The sequence below is a fragment of the Astatotilapia calliptera genome, chromosome 19, assembly GCF_964374335.1.
Source record: "Astatotilapia calliptera chromosome 19, fAstCal68.1, whole genome shotgun sequence".
Classification (NCBI taxonomy): domain Eukaryota; kingdom Metazoa; phylum Chordata; class Actinopteri; order Cichliformes; family Cichlidae; genus Astatotilapia; species Astatotilapia calliptera.
The window spans coordinates 18,889,735-18,909,070 of record NC_137440.1 but is presented as its reverse complement, the minus strand read 5'-3'; the positions used below and the strand labels follow the sequence as shown (position 1 = coordinate 18,909,070).

Here is a 19,336-nt window from a genome sequence, read left to right as displayed (position 1 = left end):
GAAAAAAAGAGTTTTAGATTCTCAAGGAGGCTTTGATTTAATGTTTTCCAAAAAGAGTAATATACAGACATTGACAATAATCCTTGTTAGAAGTTGCTTCTTATCTGCTTATGGTTGTGTTTCCTCAGTGCTGACTTTAAGAAGTGTCAAATATAAATTTGGAAGATTCTGAGGTTTAGAAAAATGCTAACAAAGCAGTTCCTCTACTGCCGGCTCTTGGTTTCTTTAACAGCATCAGGATAAACATTAAACCATAAACAGCAGGCAATTTGAGGTGTGGCTAAACAACCTAATACTAGAAATATGCTTTAAAGCTGCAGTTACATGATATGTACTGAGATTTCTTGTGTTGTCAAACTCAACTTAACACAAGAGCCTTGAAATCTTATCAGAATTCTAATGAAATCATTGGTTTGTTGCTGGATTCCTGGTGATTTAAATGAGTGAAACCAATGTTTGCATATGAACCAGAAAACATTTTTTTTATTTCACAGAAAAAAAGAACAAAACTGTTTAATCTCAAAACACTTTGGAAATTTGCTTTTTTATTTTTGACATCTCATTGCAGGCCAGGAAAACATACCCATCCATTAAAACGTGCCCCTTTTCTGTTACACAAAAACAAAGTTAAAAGAACAGTATTCACCTCATCAATGAAACCTTCCACAGTGTCTTACAACATCATCAACCACTAGTCCAGTTACTGCACGGTGATATTTCAATGCCATCCTATAGACAGAGAAGAAGAAAAAAAGACTGGTGCCTTCAGAAGTGATTTGTATGATTATGTTTTTAAAAAAAAAAATTAATTCTTTTTACAGACTTAAGACATGTATTAATACGACAAAATGACAGAACCAATTTTGAGTTGCGTCCCCGTGACGACAACAGCATCATCATCGGCGTGCACATCATCTGTGCACACGGGTGTGAAGAGGATGCGCAGCCTGGCTTCGGCACGGCAACATGCACAGCACACAAACACACACTGGCCAACGTTTCAACTCAATAAGTCCTGGCAGATAAAACCAAAAACACAACCAAATGAACAATATAAACAGCCACTAACGGCAGGGATAAAAGGAAGAACACTGGCACTTCCTTTTGTTCATGAATACCTGTTCAACTGAGGACCAAAATATTTCCTGTTGCAGGATTTTTACAAAGGGACAGATAACAAAGTGACCCCCTGTGACTTGCAAAAAAAAGAAGAAGAAAGAAATAAAAACTTCACACTTCCACTGGCTCAGACGAAGCGACTGCAGATAACCTGTAGATGAGATGTGAGAGTTGTATTGTCATGCTTTTTACCCCCCAGGACACCCAAACTGTGTCTATGTAAACATACACTGAAAGTTATGTACATTATCTGTTTTGTGTTGCATCTGAATTGGGACAGCAAGCCCCTCCAACTGTCCTCCCTATTGTGCAGCAGTGGACCCATCGCTCTTCATTGAATATATGCGTATGTGTGTTTATATGTAAGAGAGAAATAGTGTGAGAGAAAGAGAGATAGCGTGAGGTGAGCATGTGTGGTCCAGGGCCAGGAAAAGAGCATCCGATTCAGCCACGAGACGTATTTACAACACTGCTCACCACAAAGGAAGAACACTGAGGAAGAGGAGGAGAGTGCTGAGAAATTAAAGAAGGAACAACCACAGGGACTGGAGATTGACATCCTCCTTGTGGAAATACAGTGTTACTGCCATTTACTGTCGCCTACTCTAAAAAAACGTTTTTTCTTTCCAATATATTTTTTCTTTATATACTTTAAAACAGATGTTGCATCCCACCTCCTCTTTGGTAATCTCTTGGGTGATTTTAAAATTAGCCAAGAATCAATTCCCACATACACTTTCAAATTATTCAATAAACATGTTTTCTGACACTTTGGGAGTTTCTGTAGTTTTTTAAACTCTTGTTTTAAAAACAAAGCACCAGTCATGTGTTAAACGTAGTTCATTATTAATATCGGGCTACTTTCAAATCCAACCTGGAGCTACCCGCTGCTCTCACGCCCACACCAACAGCTCTCGATGCTGAGCAGTTTCACCCCAAACGGAGAACCGCTGACACTTGCTCTTTACATAGTGACTACAGCAAAAGGAGGCCAAAATTATGCAACACATACAAAACTAATACAGTAATAATAATTCTAAGGAAGGATACATTTGTAGACTTTGGCAAAGAAACATTTAATTACTTCAAAGCTGCACTAATGACCATTTCTTAACTATGAAATTAATTTATGGAAAGTGTATTGAAATGAATGAAGTATTTTAGCAGTTTTAGTAACTGAACATTTGTGCTAAATGCCTGCAATTAATCGGAAATGAAGCTAGCCTTCTGCACACGTCAGGTAAACAAATTTTTCCTTTAAATATTCAGTGATAATTCAAAGAAAGTGAAAACTCTAAAGCTATTACATACTTTATTATTTCAGCCTTCAAGCTCAAGTAGATTATAAAAGATGGTCAAGTCCATGCATGAACTGACCAGCAGGGGGTGACTTTTGTGGATGTATAATGAGCAAGAAGAAAAAATAACCCTGAAATCCTCACTCTGTAACCCCAGTGAACACTTAATGATGAATTCATGGGCTGATTGCTAGTTTCAGGTAATACTAAATAAAACATGAAGTTTATTCTCTGAGTTATCGATGGGGGATTATCCAGGATATCAGGAGTTTGCTGTCAGATGTTTGCTCATCATCTCCTGGTTTGAAACACAGAGAAGACAACAGCAATAATGCCCAGCTCATGTCATCATAACGAGACCAACCAATGGATGATGTGAGGATGGATATGCCCATCATTAACAGTCGACGATGGGCGACATTGCACTCACAACCTGGTGGCTGGTTGCAGATTAGGTACCTAAATGTTCCACTCTAAATATTAGACTTTGTTTTTTATTGGTTAAAGTAATTTCAAGGGTGTCTGTAGACCTCTGTAAATATATGTAGTTTGAATGCTTGAAGGACCTAAAGCAGGGATGTCAAACCCATTTTACATCATAGGCCAAACATAGCCCATTCTGACCTCCAGGCTTTAGTTTGACACCTCTGCTCTAAATGACACGGTTGACATGGATGGATTATAACTCTAATAATAGTCTTTTCTAAACTTAAACTTGTCTGCTTTAACCAAAGTGTCACAGAAAAAAAATCAGTGAAACCCCACAAAACCTATTACCTTTGAAGGACCTTTTCTAATGTAACCATGTGATGGTGAATGAAGGGCATCTGGTATAGCTAAAAAGCTAAGCGCACAACCAATCCATAGGAGAAAGCTTTTTGTGATTGTACAGATACCTGAAAGAGAGATCTTAGCCAAATTCAGTGGGTATGTGCTCCTGGAAAGCCCTTAATTCCATGATTCCAATCAATTAATGAAGCTTAAAAAAATAGATAAATAAATAAAAGCTCATGCACCATATAAGAAGGAAACGCTCACGTTCTTCAGCAGAGCAAAGAGCTGGTGGTTGTGGGCAGCTGCAGCAAACGCCTTTCCCTCCACAGGCACTCTGTTCAGTCCATAACGACACCTTTTTATTGGCCTTTTGCACATGTACAAGTAGAATTCTCCAGAAGTCGAACTATACAGCAAAGTGCATGGAAGGAAAAGTACAAAAATACCTCTGAATTTATCTCTGCAGCAACACGTTTTTTTTGTTTTTTTTCCTATTTTCAGATTTCTGATTGAAAAGGTGAAAACTTGAGTGAGACCAAGATATCAGTAAATAAATAAAATACAATGTCATACTTTTACCTAGGCAAGATACATAACTCTTAGAAATGTGAAGACATCGTTCCATTATATAGTTTATCCCCCACCCTCCCCTCCCACTTAGCCACAGCCTCTGTTGTTAGAGCAGAAGGTGACCACATTTAAACAAATATTCAAAATATACAGAAAATATGGAAATATATTATATATAGATACGTTTAGAGTACGGAAGTAATGTTCAGGGCAGTTTGACCATGTTCACGGTGTCCACCTCTTCCCCTCCTGTTTGAATGGTGACTCGTCTGCCAGTATGAACGGACGCTGTCGCTGCTGATTTTCCTCTTCGTGTAATTTCTGACAACTCTGCCGTGCTCCTTAGGAAACTATGCAAATAAAAATAAATACTATGAATCCATCCCACTGTCACTCAACAACATATTCCCATTTTCACTATAATCATTTGTTACTCCATAGATCTGAAAATAGTTCTTTGATTCCTCTTTGTGTCCTTGTGTGTTCGTTTTTTGTTTCTTTTATTTTTTGCATTTTTATCCCCAAAATACTTTTTTGTTTTTTAAAAAAAGTCATTCTCGTCAGATGTTGAGAAAAATATAGACCTCTGATTAACTCAACCCTCTCCGGATATAAGACTGCAGTCTCTTCCAGTGGAATGCAGGACCACCTATTGGCATCGCCATCTTCTGTACTCGGTGGTATCCCAATCCCAACTGTAAGCACACTCACACAGGCTCAGGGTCGCTCTTTATCAGCCAGGCCTGTCGGCACTAGAGGGCAGGATACACACCTCCAAGCATCCTTACAGAAGGGGTTGAGAGAGGAAGAGGAGTAGGGAGGTGTAAAGGAAAACCCTCTCCTGTCCTTTCCATACAAGATTGACCTAAATTCCACAGTGAGAATTCACTCTTTTACCTCTAAAGTTGTACTTTAAACCCCTGTATGTTTGTATTGTGTCACACTGGAGTCTTTTTTTGTTTGTTTAGAAGCCCTCTATATGACAGTAGGCCTCCAGACTGGAGAAGAGAATGTAAAGAAACCAGAGGCTGAAAAGGAAGGCTGATGTGGCCAGTCTGTGTCCCCGGGGCCCGCCCAGTTCTCCTCCGATGTGGGCCCGGCGCCGGTAAAGCAGCACCGAGATGGCCAGGAAGGCGAAGATGGTGAAGAGAGTGACAGAAAAGGCCAGCGAGCCGGCCTCCACCACAAACGGCTTCCCTTTCATGTGCCAGTAAATGGCCGCCACTGACCAGGCCATGCCGATTCCCAGGAAGACATTGACTGCGTTGCTGCCAGTCACATTCCCAATGGAGGCGTCTGCGTAGGTGTCCTGGACTGCTGCTACTTTACTGGCAAAGGTGTCTGTAGAGAGAAACCATCTGTCATGAATATTTTAATTTGATTTAATTATTTTAAATGTTGTGGATAAATCACAAAAGCTGTGATGGTGAAAGCAGCTGAATTTAAACACGAACTAATTGTGCTGGTGGGCAGCAGATTAGTGACGTAAAGAGGAAGGTAAGTACACTGTAGACCAAGTTATTTCTGCTCCATATGATACCAATCAGTGCAATATCCCCACAGCTCTGGCTATGAGTCATCCACATGTTGTTTAGTCTTTTCAGAGGTTTTGGAGGGGCAGCCAATCAGAAGAAGGCTGCCTTAATGGGAAGGAGAAGGGAGCTAAAACTGCTTATTCTAGACAGAAGTTGAACTGAGGGGCTGCACTAAGGCTCAGTGTAAGATAAATAAAGAAATGAGAATGAGCACAGGACAATGAATAGGCTTTAGAGTTAATGCTCTCTCCTCATTCATTTATGGTAATGGGAAGGCATTTTCATAGCCCTTTTCTAATCTTACAAACCTTTTGAAGCGCAATACAAAGCTCTACAAATTTGGTCCTTTTCACATATAAATTCATACAGCACATTTTCTATGCACTTAAGAATTTTATCTATTTGCATTTTGAATTACTAATTAACCTGAGATGCACGCTCTTTATTTTGGACTGTGGGAGGAAACTGTGGCAAATCCACACAATAACAAGGAGAACACGCAAACTCCACAGTGTGAGGCTACAGTGTTGATCACAGCAACAGCTTCAAATAAGCGCAGAAAAAATAAAAACATTTTATGGCATTTCATTTATACGTTTTCTAGAGCAGTACATATTTGTGGATAAAAGAGTTAAAAGAGTCTTAACAAAGCTAATCTTAATTGCTTTGACTCAGTACTGGTAACATTAGATTTTGATTGAAATGCTGCTAAATCAGGTTTGATGGGGAGAACTACATGAAGTCAGCTTTTTAAGCAAATCCAAGCATAAACCGAAGGCCCAAAAATAATGACAACAACAGCAAAACACAGAAAAGAAACACCCTCTCAAAGCTGCTGGGATTTCCTGATTATACATAAGGTGTCCGCTGGAGTAAATTTCCTGACGCTGTGGGTAATGACACAGTCGGTAAGTGTTACTTTTCAGTTTGCAGAGTTAAGGCTGCAAAAGAGTGTATTTAAACCCAAACCATGATCTTTTCCTAAACCTTCAGTCCTGTCTGACAAACATCTGACTTTCTCCACCGCAACCCTTTCAACTTCTTAAAGCAGACTTTGTAACTCTGCAAAAAAGGCAAAAAAGGACAAAGTAAACCTTGTTAATAACTTCATGTAACAAATCAAAGCATCTGATTTTGATGAAGATTTCTGAGCCGTGTTTAACTGTCATCTAGATTCTTGTAGAATAGCAGTTGATATTTTTAAAAATGGAAACTACGTTTCCCACAAATTGTGAAAGGCTCTTCTGTGAGCCAGGCTTGGTTGTTTTAAAAAAATTTATATCTATCTATCTATATATATATATAGATATATATATCTATATAGATATAGATATATCTATCTATCTATCTATCTCTCTCTCTCTATATATATATATATATTAGGGGTGCAACGATACACAAAATTCACGGTTCAGTTCGGTTCGATACTTTGGTGTCACGGTTCGATATTTTTTCGATACAAAAAAAATGTTCATGCATTTTTAATTTGTCATTTATTAAAATTATAAATATATATTTTAACTCAAAAGTACAGTTTTTAAATTTAACCCTAACCCTTGTGCGTGTTTTTTATTTTGACAGCGCATTGCACCTGCGGACCACTTATGTGCAGCCCTGGTTATTTAGCTCGTCATATTGCAGCCACAGAAATTCTTTTGTCCATGAAACCATAAAGCTGCACTTTCTTTTTGCCTTATAGTCTGATTTGTCATAACTTCTCCGTTTTGTGGTAAGCTTTTCTTTGGCTGTCACTTCTTCACCCTGACCTGTCTTATTTGGCTCAGCAGAACTAAAATATATATCCTGCTACTTTTACACACGGACTCACATAAGCTCAGCGATTCTCTGCACGATCAACCTCTCACATGTTTAAGCTTGCTGCGGGAGATTTCACTTGTCATGTTTGCATAGTAAGCTAACGATTAATAAGATGATGTCAGAGGAATTGGTGCACAAATTATCATCACTCACAGATCAGTGCTGTCATTGCAAAGTGAAAGCAAAAAAACAAGCGCAAATTCAAACGCGATTTCAATATGTCACATATTGACAGTGGCTCACCGATGCCAATGACATAATTACCCAGCTACATTTCTGAAAGAATGCAAAAGCATTGACATATATTTTTCTTCCTACAATAGCCCGACAGGCAGGGAAGAGATAGATTTTGGTAGCCCGACTGAAAAAATCGCTAGCTCCGGGACGTCGGGCTAGCGATATTGCAAGCCCTGTATCTGATTGAGGAATCACTAATCTTTGGAAAAGAGAGTTTATTACAGAGAAATGTCTCTTTCCAAAATAAAAGCTATACTATCCGCTTCTTCTGGGCTATATTCTCAGCAGCATAAGGAGAATCACGTGCTAACAGCTGTCTAAATGACTCGGCTAAAGTTAGTAGCATGCTTGTTGTTTTTGTCTTTGCACTAGGATGATGTCGGCGTAAATGTGCAGTCATATTCGTTGTGTTCCCACTAGTGCTTTCAGGTTAATCTCGTTGAAATGACCTTAACGCCACAACACGGCAAATCTCCGTTAAAGAGCTACCCCTGATCGCCCCGTGCATGGGGCTAGACTGCGCTAACACACTAGTTCCCACCCATGTAATTGAGCATTGCACGGCACATCCAACATACTGTTTTACTTTAGTCCATGACTCGCTTACCTTCAGGGTCATGTCACATGAAAACCAAAATAATTCCAAACGCCAGATCTGAATGAGGGTGGGGGAGGTCCATGTTGCAAGGAGAGCTTAACTTCTGTCTCGCTAGCTTGCCCTGCGCTCTTCCTTCTGACTATGCTGTCTGTGTTGAGCGCTCAGTGGATCTGCGCTCGACAGTGCAGCCTAGGCGGAGTAGTCGAACGCAGATTCACTGAGCGCTCAACACAGACAGCATCGTCAGAAGGAAAGTTGATAAAATAAATTACAAATTTTGTATTGTTCGATACATATGCGTACCGAACCGAAAGCACTGTATCGAACGGTTCAATATCGATACGAATATCGTTGCACCCCTTATATATATATATATATATATATATATATATATATATATATATATATATATATATATATATATATATATATATATATATATATATATATATATATATATATATATATATATATATATCATATTAGTGCCACATATAGGACCTTTAATAGCAGAAAATGCTGATGCAGTGAGAGTTTTTGGTGACATATTGTTCCTGTCAGGGTGGAAAATGTCATTTTGGAGTAAATAAGATCAGCAATCTTGATGACAAAGCATGTTTACTGTTGGAGCCCATGAAGTCACAATTTTCATAACAAAAATATGAACCACATATCCATCAAGCGACATAACAAATAATGAACACAATTTCAGAGCCCAGATTTGTATGTAATAAAAATTTGTGTATTGAAAATGACACGTGCTTTTCAAAAACAGTTCCTTCTGCTACTCTTGAACTCACCTGGGACTGAGGTGCCGAGTGCCACAAAAACCACAGCAGTGACTGAGTCCTTTAGGCCAATAGTGCAGCCGAAGTGAGATGCCAGGTCGCCGATGACGGCTGTGAGCAGGCCGATTATAATGATAGAGATGGTGAAACACGCCCAGCCATTCATGTAGTCCGTGGGAGGAACACAAGCAAACAGGACCTTCCAGAAGACGGTCAGGAAGTGCATGACGTAGTCAAAACAGGAAGGAAGCCTTTCTTCCCCTGTGTCATCCTCGTCCTCATCTCCTGGGCAGAAGTGGGGCCGAGCAGGGGGAGACAGAGGGGGAAAATAGGATGACAGGAAGGAGCGGAGGGAAAAATAGCAGCATATGGACAAGGATAAAGAGACAGCCGTGAAGCAGGAGAGGTAAATATTAAGTGAGGAGACAGGGAGCAATGAAGAAGAGAGAGACAGAAGATGAAGAAGCAAAGGGGAGTATGACACAGAAAGAAGGATGACAGATGATGAAGCAGAAAGTTGAGAGAGCGAAGAGGATAAAGAACCAAGAGTTGGAAAAAAGGGGTGAGATAAAGGATCCATAAAGTAAGCAGATAAGGGATGACAGAGGGGAAAGAAGAGAACAACATTTACTTAAATGACATCTCAACTTATTTCTCAGTGTGAGACAGAGAGAACCATCTATCTGTTTGTCTGTCTGTCTGCACAGTTGTTTACATAACTAATCACATGGAAGAAACTTAATACATTTGGACACTTAGACATAAAGACAACCTGCTGAAGCTGAAAAGGACGAAAGGACAACAGGAGCAAATACAAATCCAAATTTTAATATTCCAGAGTGATAACGGAGGTCAAGCAAATGCAGACTACTAACACAGGTAGTGCAGAAAACTGGTGGGAAGGGAACAAATTTCAGAAGGATGGATGAGAACTGATGATTACAGATTAAAACAAAAACCTATTGCAACAATAACGTTAAAAAAATTTCAAAACTACATTAGATATTAGAAAACTCTCATGAACTCTCCCTAAACCAAACTACGAAGTAATTCTGGGCAGGTTTTAACAAGGTTTCAGATTTACACTCGAAATGTAATTACGTTCTGGTTTGAATGACATGTTTCAATCACACTGTGTTTTGGTCAATTCGATTTGATGTTTTCTCTTGTTTAGTGAGCGTGTCAGAAGTGTTACCCAGTTAACAGTGACATGGATGTAAACTCTAGCATATTAAAAAAGCAGTGCACATAGTACTATAAATCAGCTGCCCTTGCAGAAACTCTGGGGTAACATAAGAGGGATTTTCAAGGGATGAACGCAGCCCTTTTGATTTGCAGGATGGCCAAGTGGCCAGAGAATGCTCCTTACGAGCGCATTCGGATAAAAGTTTCATCTCAGCAGCTGAAAATGTCCGTGGATACCCTCCTCAGGTGAAGGAACAGGGTACTCTCTGTGTCCCAGCGCCTCAAAGGCAACTTAGCAGAAAGGCAGGGACACTGTCAGGACTCAAAGTGTCAGACTACGTGAACTGCATGCATTTTTCAGCCAGTGGTGGATCATGAAAAAATAAAGAGCATTGCAGGATTTAATATTTCAGCAGCAAAGTGACAAACCAAGGCCTTCATGGCGCTCACTGTTGTGGCTTGACGTGATAGATGAGGTATGTGTTATGTACAAGACATTATTCAAGAGCTTTGCTTTCACCGATATGAGTTTTTGCAAATGAATAGTGGCGTCTATATTTTTAGACTGAAGACTGCGGCAAAGCAAACAGTGCTGCCAGAGTCTTCGCCTGATTAGACTCTTTCTTTATGTTAAATAATTACACAGAAAAACGCATAAAAGATAAATGGCTTGGCTTTGTATACCTTTTGCCTTTATTGTCATACATAGTCACATATAACATCTCATACTGAAGTAAAGTTTGGGTTTTACAGCCCACTAAGAGCGGATTACATTACCTGCACTGACTGTAATGGCCTCCATGAACTGCTCTCTCCAGGAGTTTGTTCCCACCACCAGAGCCAGGTTGGTCTTCTTGATAAGCTTATCCACTGTGCTCTGCATGACACGACACCAAAACACAAATCAAATCCATCCGTTATTTAGCCCCAGAGTTTTTACTCTGCATCCATGGAGCCTCCTGAAGAAAAATACTCGAGCTTCACCACACGATGGCAGTGCTTTCCAATCCCTGATGACAAAAACCCGTTTAAAGCATGATAAAAACACACACACACACACCAGAAACAAACATGGAGGGTATATTTGGAGGGCAGAGGATGCATTAAAACCAAATCACCTCCAGAAATAAATCTATGTGGGATGGGAAGCCTCGGAAGAGAAGCTGAAATTAGAAATATGTAGCTGTTCTTTTATGCAAGGTCGCAGCTGGATTAGTTATTATGATCTCTGTCTTACTACAACAACCATGTATGCGAAGCTATCTTCACCTTGTTTGAAGAGTAACCTTTCCCACCTTAAATTCATACGATTCCTCAATAATGACTTCTAGCTTGGAGTGCTCTCCCAGCACCGGCTTCCCCATCTCCGCGATGCGCTTGGCTTCCTCCTCGTCAGAAGTCAGCTTCCTGTCTGGTACATCTGAGCAGACGGTGCAGGAGGGAGCAAAAGACAAAGGAATCAAAGTGAGAAAGATGACAATCAGAACAAGCAGACGCACAGCTGAGCATCGTGTGGTGTTGCACTTTGGAGCGCACAAACAAAAGATCAGAAGGTTGCTTTATTTAGAACTTTCATATTATGCTCAGAAAACACTTTTTATGTGCGGTGTTCAAGTTACTTCTGTGTCAAACTAAAACAGTCATTGTGGCAAAGCATTAAAAGTCTCTCTGCACTGCATTTGGTGGTGAGCCAACTTAGTTGTTTAAAGGTTAGACAAACGCATTCTTTATCGATCACAGCAAAAACTCAACCCAGGCAAATATTGGGTGTAAACATTTTCCATTTTGCTTTCAATGATTCTGTTTTTATCCACATGTGCTGGACTTTACAGCAAATTTCATACTATAAGTCAGCACTTCATCAGGAAATCTGTCATGCTTTCTTATTAGTCTTATAGGTATTTACTGTAAATTCCTCCATCTCCAAAAACATTGTAGCTTTTGGTGAGCTTTCAGTCTCACTTAAGCTGACTGCTTTATAATCAGAATCAGAATCAGAAAGGGTTTTATTGCCAAATGTTGAGCCGTATTTGACGTATAGACGTATTTGGTGTATTCCAGGCTTTAGCACTCAGTATTTCTTGTATTTCAGAGACACAAGTCTCAAAAGCTCAGCATAATAAACCTAATACAGTATAACTCTGCATGTAGCTACATGATATGAGAGGTGAGAAAGGGCATTCCCTGCTCAGTGTCCACATACTGGCTTTAAATGATATTACATGATCTTTACATGGCAGAGTAGAGCTTGTTCAGTTGTCAGTGAGATGGATGTTGTTGGTCTGCAAATTCAGTGGCTGATATGATTTTTACAGTTGGGAAAAGGTCAGCAGATTCATCTCAATGACAACAGAGTAGATCCATACACCGACGAAGACAGCTTGATATCGAAGAAAGTTCACGAAAATGAGTGAGTCTTAAGTTAGAATTATTTTATCAACCTTAGGAGGAATAATGAACTTTTAAGGATTTGACAGCTCAAGCTACAGCGCTCTAACAACAAAGTCCAGTAGGACGCTTTTAGAAGTATCTATTCTTATTCCTTGCTGTATTTTCTGTTATCCACACACTGTTCCACTGGTGGATGCTACAAACATGGCTGAAATTCCACAGAAGTGCAAGTAATTGAGAGATAAAAGCTAAAAACTAAACTTTATCTGACACATTGTTTTTCTACTCCTGTCTCTGTGTGATGACAGTGATAGTGGATATGCTTAATACAGTAGAATACAGATTCTACAAGTCTCACTTAGTTCATGAAACTACAATCAGAAAAAGGCTGAACAAGTATGGCTTATTTGGAAGGAGGACACCTCCAAAGAAGACCATGGCAGGACAGCTTAGGATTGCAAAGCTGCGTATGACAAAACCAATGTGGAGATATTTGGATGATGAAAACCAAACACAGCTTATCAGCACAAACACCTCCTACTAAGGCATGGTGGTGGTTGGGTGAGTGTTTGGGCTTGCCTTTCAGCCGCAGCTCCTGAACACCTTACAGTCACTGAATCAACCTGAATCAACCATGAACTCCTCTGTATACTGAGGTATTCCAGAGTCAGATATGAGGCAGTCTGTCTGACAGCTAAAGCTGGGCTGAAAGTAGGTCATGCAACAGGACAAAGATCCCAAGCACAAACAGAATGGCTCAAAAAGAAATGAATCAAGATGCTGCAAGGGCCCAGTCCAGACCTAAATCTGGCTGAAGTGCTGTAGTGAGACCTTAATAGAGCTGCACCTAAATGAATGCTGGGAAACCTCAATGAACTGAAGGAATCTTGTAAAGAAGAATGGGTCAAAATTCCTTCACAACATGAGCGACTCATAAAGTTATGCCAGAAACCATTACTTGCAGTTACTGATGCTAAAGGTGGTTCTGAGTTATAATCAATCATGGGGATGTACTTAATTGTTTTTCACAGGAGTGCATGGAGTTTTTTTGAAAACCTTCACATGACTTCACTTTCCAGTTTTTGAGGGACAGTTGGTTTAAAGAATCAGCAGCTAAGAGAGCTTGACTGAAGCAGAGGATAAACTGAGGGGCTCCACCATGTCCCAGTATAACATAAATGAAAAGTTTTGCAAGTAAAGCTGAAAGAGCAATAAACATGGAGATGGAAATGAGCATGACAGGTCCCCTTCAACTGTAATGTGGAAGCTCTGATGAATTTGCTTCCAGTCCGTGTGTGCCTGCGTGCCTTTGCTTTGCAAAGAAGCAGCAATGCTTTACTGAGCTCCTAAGTACATTCCATCAAGCCCCATAACATCAGTCCTGTGCTGTTCAGCTCTATCAGGAAGGAGCCCTTGTGCATCCAGAGGCCTCTCATCCTACTCTGCGTATGACACCCCCACTGAGCCACCTGGTGCAGAGACCCTGTCATCTTTTATACGACTTCAGAGTTAGCCCTGCTGCTCTTTGCTGACAACATGCTTACCATTAAATATTAACATTACCATTAACGATCACAGGCAAGTCCCCTTGATAGGAGGGCGCGTTTGCAAGTGCACACACGCGGGCATGCATAATATACCAGTGCATGAGTGCCTGCCTGCACACACACACACACACACTTTTAAGCTAAATCAATTACACATCCAAGACAGTGTGTACCCTCAACTCCTGACAGCATTCCTTTTGCACAGTGCTGCACCTCTACATGACACAATTTGCTTGACAAGGATGGGAAATATAATAATAACAGAACCACAAAGAGGTAATTAAATTTCTAATTTCAGGACTGTAGGTTTTTATCTTGATTGTTATCAACTGTTTGTACCTTGCTCTTGACTAGAGAACATAATTTATGGATTTGTGATTAATAATCCTCTGATTAGCATGCAAAACCATCATTAAGTGAAGAAGAGCGCTTCAAAGGAGCCATGTATTGTTTGTAACAATGACAAGAGAAGAGGACACGAGCGTGGGCATGCAGTTTATTTATACCAAACCTCTCAAGTATCAGTTCAGACTCAACATCTTTGATGGTGACAAAAAATTGTTGTGATTTGGATTTCAGATCATTAAGGCCTCATGTTAAGACCACAGCACGCACAAGAGGTGATGTTAGTGGAGATTCTTATAGAGAAGGAATGGACAACTTACCATCCGCTAACAACAGGGCTGTTGATGGAGAGGAGAGAGGGAGGAAGAGGAGGAAGAGGGGAGGGAGGAAGGCATGGAGAAAACAGAAAATGCAATGAGCAATGGAAATGCAACAAAGAAACAAACAAGAAAGAAAAATGGTTAATAAGAAGGAGAGAAATGTGATGGCCTCGGAGAATTACTTTGTACTGAACCCGAGGTGCAACCGAACGTTCGATTGGCTGATGAGGAGGAAGGATTACGGCACTTTGTAGCTTTTTACAAGCATTTATTATGTTCATTAGGGGGGAAACTGTTAGAAATCAACAAAGCTGTTGAAAATTTTCCTTCCCCGCCTTTTTTTCATGTTTTTTACTCTCAGCTTTGGTCAGATAACTGAGAGTAAAGAGATGACAGTTTCACATGAACACATATTTAACAAGAACGCTCATCTCCTAAACTACTAATGACCTCTCCTCCTCTACAAGCCCTTTAATAAACAGAAATAGTACGGTAAATACTAACCCCTGAAACAAATTAATATATGCATCAATTGCAAAAGTGCATTTGCTGTGGGCATCTGCAACTCGTGAAATGTAACACTTCTATAAATACTGTATTATGTAAAAGCTAGATTCACTACTGTCAATATGGTGGAGGGGAGGATGACAAGAATTTATTTGGCAGCTTCGGTTAGGGGGTGTGGGCCGTGAAACAACAACAACAAAACCTGCATCAACCTGTCGTGAATAGCTGCCAGCCAGCCTAAAAACCCAATGAGTGTTTTAAGGAGTGTGTCACGAAAGCCTGCACGCTGCTTTTAAATTCTGCAGAGATTCAAAACTAAACACTAGCAGTTCATGAAAATTCCCTGAATTTAAAGATTTTAGTCATTTTAGTCATTTTCAGTTTAAACCTGCATTAATTGGTGCTTGGCCCCTCAGCAATGATAAATAATTGTCTTGTAATACACATGTGTGCATCAGTATCAGCAATCATTAATTTCTACCTAGTTGTTTGTGGTCACCACGCACTGCTGAGAACACTAGGTGGTTTTTCAGCTGCTAAACTTTCACCTTTGTGAACAAGCTAATCATAATCCAAAACATGGAGCCCATTATACTCAACTGCCCACATTGTTATTGAGTATTTTCGTAATAACATACTTGAAACTATGAGCAAATATCTGTATTTAAATCTCTTTTTGGGCCGATCAAAAAATGTCACAGGACGAGGAGGCTGTGATAAAAAAATAAAATAAAAATACACTTCTGCAGTATATGTTCACCTAGAATAAGCAAGCAGGCACTTGTGCACTTGCTGAAATATTCTTAGTCAGATGTGGTATTCTGTAACACGATGATGAAAATGTCTCTCACAGCTGCTCCAAAACATCACTCCCCTTTCCCCACGTTTTGATTTGACTTTGCCTGGTTGTTTATCTGCATGCCGTAGCTGCGGATCACTGACACACTCAGATGCCCTCGGGAAAGTTTAAACCATAACAAAGATGAAATCATAAAGAAAAAAACTGGGGGTTTGTAAAGTAATTTGGCAAGAAAGATAATTGCATGACAAATTTTGCCATTAGTGAATGAAAAGCGAGGAGAAAAGCGTCCCTATGGCTTTCAGCCTCTAGAGGTTCACAGTGACAGCTCTACCTTTTGACATCTTCACGGTCAAATTCTCCTTAAATTTACAAACCAAAGATTTCACATGACTTTAAAAAAGGAATAGGACGACAAGCAGGAAGAAACTAAGCTGTCTACATCCAACATGAATGGACCGGCTGCTTACTGAAACCTTTTTCACTGAGACATGATACTAATTGACCTGTTTGTGTTCAGAGGCACCTTATCAACTCCCGAAATCAAATACAGTCCACAGTTAATCATGATTAGAAGCTAAGTGCATTAATTGCTATGGGTGACTTGCTTCATTATCATTAGTGGTCGCCGAGCTGTGTTGATCTTAAGCCAAATGTGGTGGAGTGTCCACACCACACTAAGTAATAATAGGATGACATTTAAAAAAAACTGAGAAGGGAGCGTCTAGCATTCACACATTCAGGTGCAGAAAATACACTAGAACAACTACACATTGTTAAAGTGGGTTTCTTAAAATCTCTAGCATGTATTAATTCATCAATAACTGTTCTGAACACCAGAATGATATCTATAAAGTACAAATGTTGTCTTTGGTGAACAAAAATTCAATTCAATTTACTTCTAATTTATTTATATAGCGCTGCCAAATGACAACAATAGATGCTTCAAGGTGTTTTATATTGTAAGATAAAGACTCCATAATAAATAAATAAATATTTCCAGGTAGGAAAGAAGTGTTTTTGCTCATTATTTTGTTCATAATGATGTTGATAATGTGGAATGGTACGAGGAAGTTAGCTGCATCTAAATGTTCCAATTTTCATGACATAAATTTATGTTTTATTAATCCAGAACAGCCATGTTTTGATTGCAAGGGCCACTGCTCATTTTTGTCTAACATGCACACAGAGATCATTGCTAGTTGGTCTCTTTTTATTAGTTGTTTATGAAAATATATAAAATGAACTATGTGCATGTAGTCATAACTAGGGCCTCCAGTGAATGAAAGGCTATAGTGACATGCATGTTCTTAGGCCATGAAGCCCTCATGAAGTAACAGCTCGGGGGGTTTAGACAGATTGACAAAATACTGGACTCTGATGCAAAAAGAAAAAGAAAAAAAAAAGCTGTTTATTTGTGCAAATGCTCAATTACTTTAAGAACAAAAATGCCCAGAATGTCAACATGTGTAGGAAGCCTCTATCCTGTATCATTTTTCACTTTCGGTGGATAATTTCTGAGGCATTTTCAGCGCAACCATCAGCGTGTGCACCCACAGTCATGCCAAAAAGGGAGCAAACAAGCTCACAAATCTATTATCAGACACATAAACAGGAGTGTTTTAAAGGCAGTGGGCTGGCAGTACTGACTGCACTCACAGGCCAGAGTGCTGTCATTTTGCCAGGAATACAACTGCGATAGGGAAGATTAACCTAAGAGATGTAATTGTAGAGGTGGAGGAGTGTGCTTGTGTGTGTAGACAGTGAATGTGTAAGTGGAGGGCTAGGATATCTGTGTCTCTGTTTAATTGCCATCATCAGCATGCTCTTTTGTGTGCTCTGCCTCATCAGATCTGTCCGGCTACAAAACAGTGAGTCCTCCTCTTGATGTTGCACACATCTGGACTCTGAGACCGGCATCAATACGACACTAATGGGGCGCCTTTTCTCTCTTTAGCTCATTACGGAAGAATCATCATTTGACTTACTGGGGCTACTCTGGTTGCCAAGGACAAAGTGGCTGTGCTGGGAGTGTTGTATGTGAATACATGAAGGAGTGGATGTACGTACGTATGGATTGGGGAAAGAGATACAAAATGAAGGAGAATTTTGTGCGTGCACAAGCAAAGTATGGGAGATGGGTAAATAGATTTATGAGGCAATAACAAAAGAATAGAAATGAGCGATTGGTGGAAAAAGGAGAGTAGCAGTGGAAGCAAGGATGGAGAAAGAAATTGAGGAAGCAAGGGGTATTAAAGGATAGAATCTGAAGAGATGGATGGATGAACACTGGCAGGAACTGCTACATGCGGATAGACAGATGAAGGGAGTAGTAGATATGATAATAAAAAAAAAGAAAGAGGGATTATTGAGTGGAATGAAAGGAGTGGGTGGTTGGAAAAAAAGATGGGATCAAAGATGAACAATCTGTTGGATGCAAGGAAGAATAATAATTTAGTGAGTAGTTTAATGGAGGGATTGGCAGAAATGGGAGGGCAAGAATTTACAGAGCAACCAAAGATGTGAGGTTGAAAAAAGGAGGAGTGGAGGAAAGAATACATAGGCCACAGCCAAAACAAGGACAACTAATCTAAGGAATATGAAAGAAAAAATGGGAATCTCAGCAAATGAACTAATGGACAGGAGGACAGATGGATGTTTGTGGGGATTGAAAGGATGGATAAAGGTACTAACAGAGCTAGGATGAGTGATGCATGAGTTCTCTGATGGATAGAAGAGGTACAGAATGAGCACCATTGATCTATATACAGAAAGATGGATGGAAATGGAGAAAGAGACTGCAAGAACAGGCTATGGAGCAAAGAAGGGATTGCAGATTCTTGATAAGAAAGAGATCACAGCTTAAAGGAAAGGCTGGAGCATACAGTTGGATGTGATGTTAACTTGTCTGCATTTTGCATGTGTGACAGTCATGGTTCAAGTGAATAAGGTCCCATTCACACAGGTTAACAAACAACATGGCAACCACCAGTCATGAGGGGAAAAATGTGTTTCATAGCAGTTGCTGGAAAATCAATTGCTAAAGCCCCAAACACACAGCGACCACCTGGCAACCACTGGTTGCCATGGAAAAATGTGTATTCCCAAACTGTGAGGCACAAAACCTGCTTAAGATTGCTGTGGTCACCTGTAGCTTGCATGACTCATGACGACTTGTCTACAAATACTCGCCAGCTGCTCTCTGAGTGGTAGCGAAACTGGGAAAAGTGCGACAAACCAGAAACAAAGGCCGCTTGTTCCTAATGCAAAAAGTTGCATCTTTTAAAATGTGTCGGCCGACTTTTACTTTGAAGGTAGGCAATCTCAGTCTCCAGTTTGCGTTGCACTTTTTCAAGTTTTTTCTACGACTTTGCTTGGAATTCATGGGTATTTTCAGATTCAGAGCTCCTTTAGAGAACTAAGCTATTACAAGTCATCTTAAGGAGGATATCTGCAATCCATGTTATTGTTATTGCAAAAACTTCACCAATTTTTTCAGTCTCAT

The 19,336-nt window shown here is 39.9% G+C and overlaps 1 protein-coding gene across 3 annotated transcripts in view; it reads right to left on the bottom strand.

Moving 5' to 3' along the window:
- Positions 1-455: 455 nt before the first annotated feature.
- The window catches only part of slc8a3 (solute carrier family 8 member 3), a 133,975-nt gene continuing 115,094 nt past the window's right edge, over positions 456-19,336 (bottom strand). Inside the window, exons 4-8 of one of the 3 annotated variants that reach the window (XM_026151343.2) lie at positions 14,526-14,543; positions 11,218-11,342; positions 10,700-10,799; positions 8,750-9,022; positions 456-5,102 (exon numbers count right to left, since the gene is read on the bottom strand). In XM_026151343.2, coding sequence (XP_026007128.1) covers positions 4,726-5,102; positions 8,750-9,022; positions 10,700-10,799; positions 11,218-11,342; positions 14,526-14,543 — 893 coding nt within the window. In that variant the 3' untranslated portion in view covers positions 456-4,725. The remainder of the gene's footprint in view (positions 5,103-8,749; positions 9,023-10,699; positions 10,800-11,217; positions 11,343-14,525; positions 14,544-19,336) is intronic. The other 2 variants (XM_026151346.2, XM_026151347.2) reach the window with 2 other exon arrangements.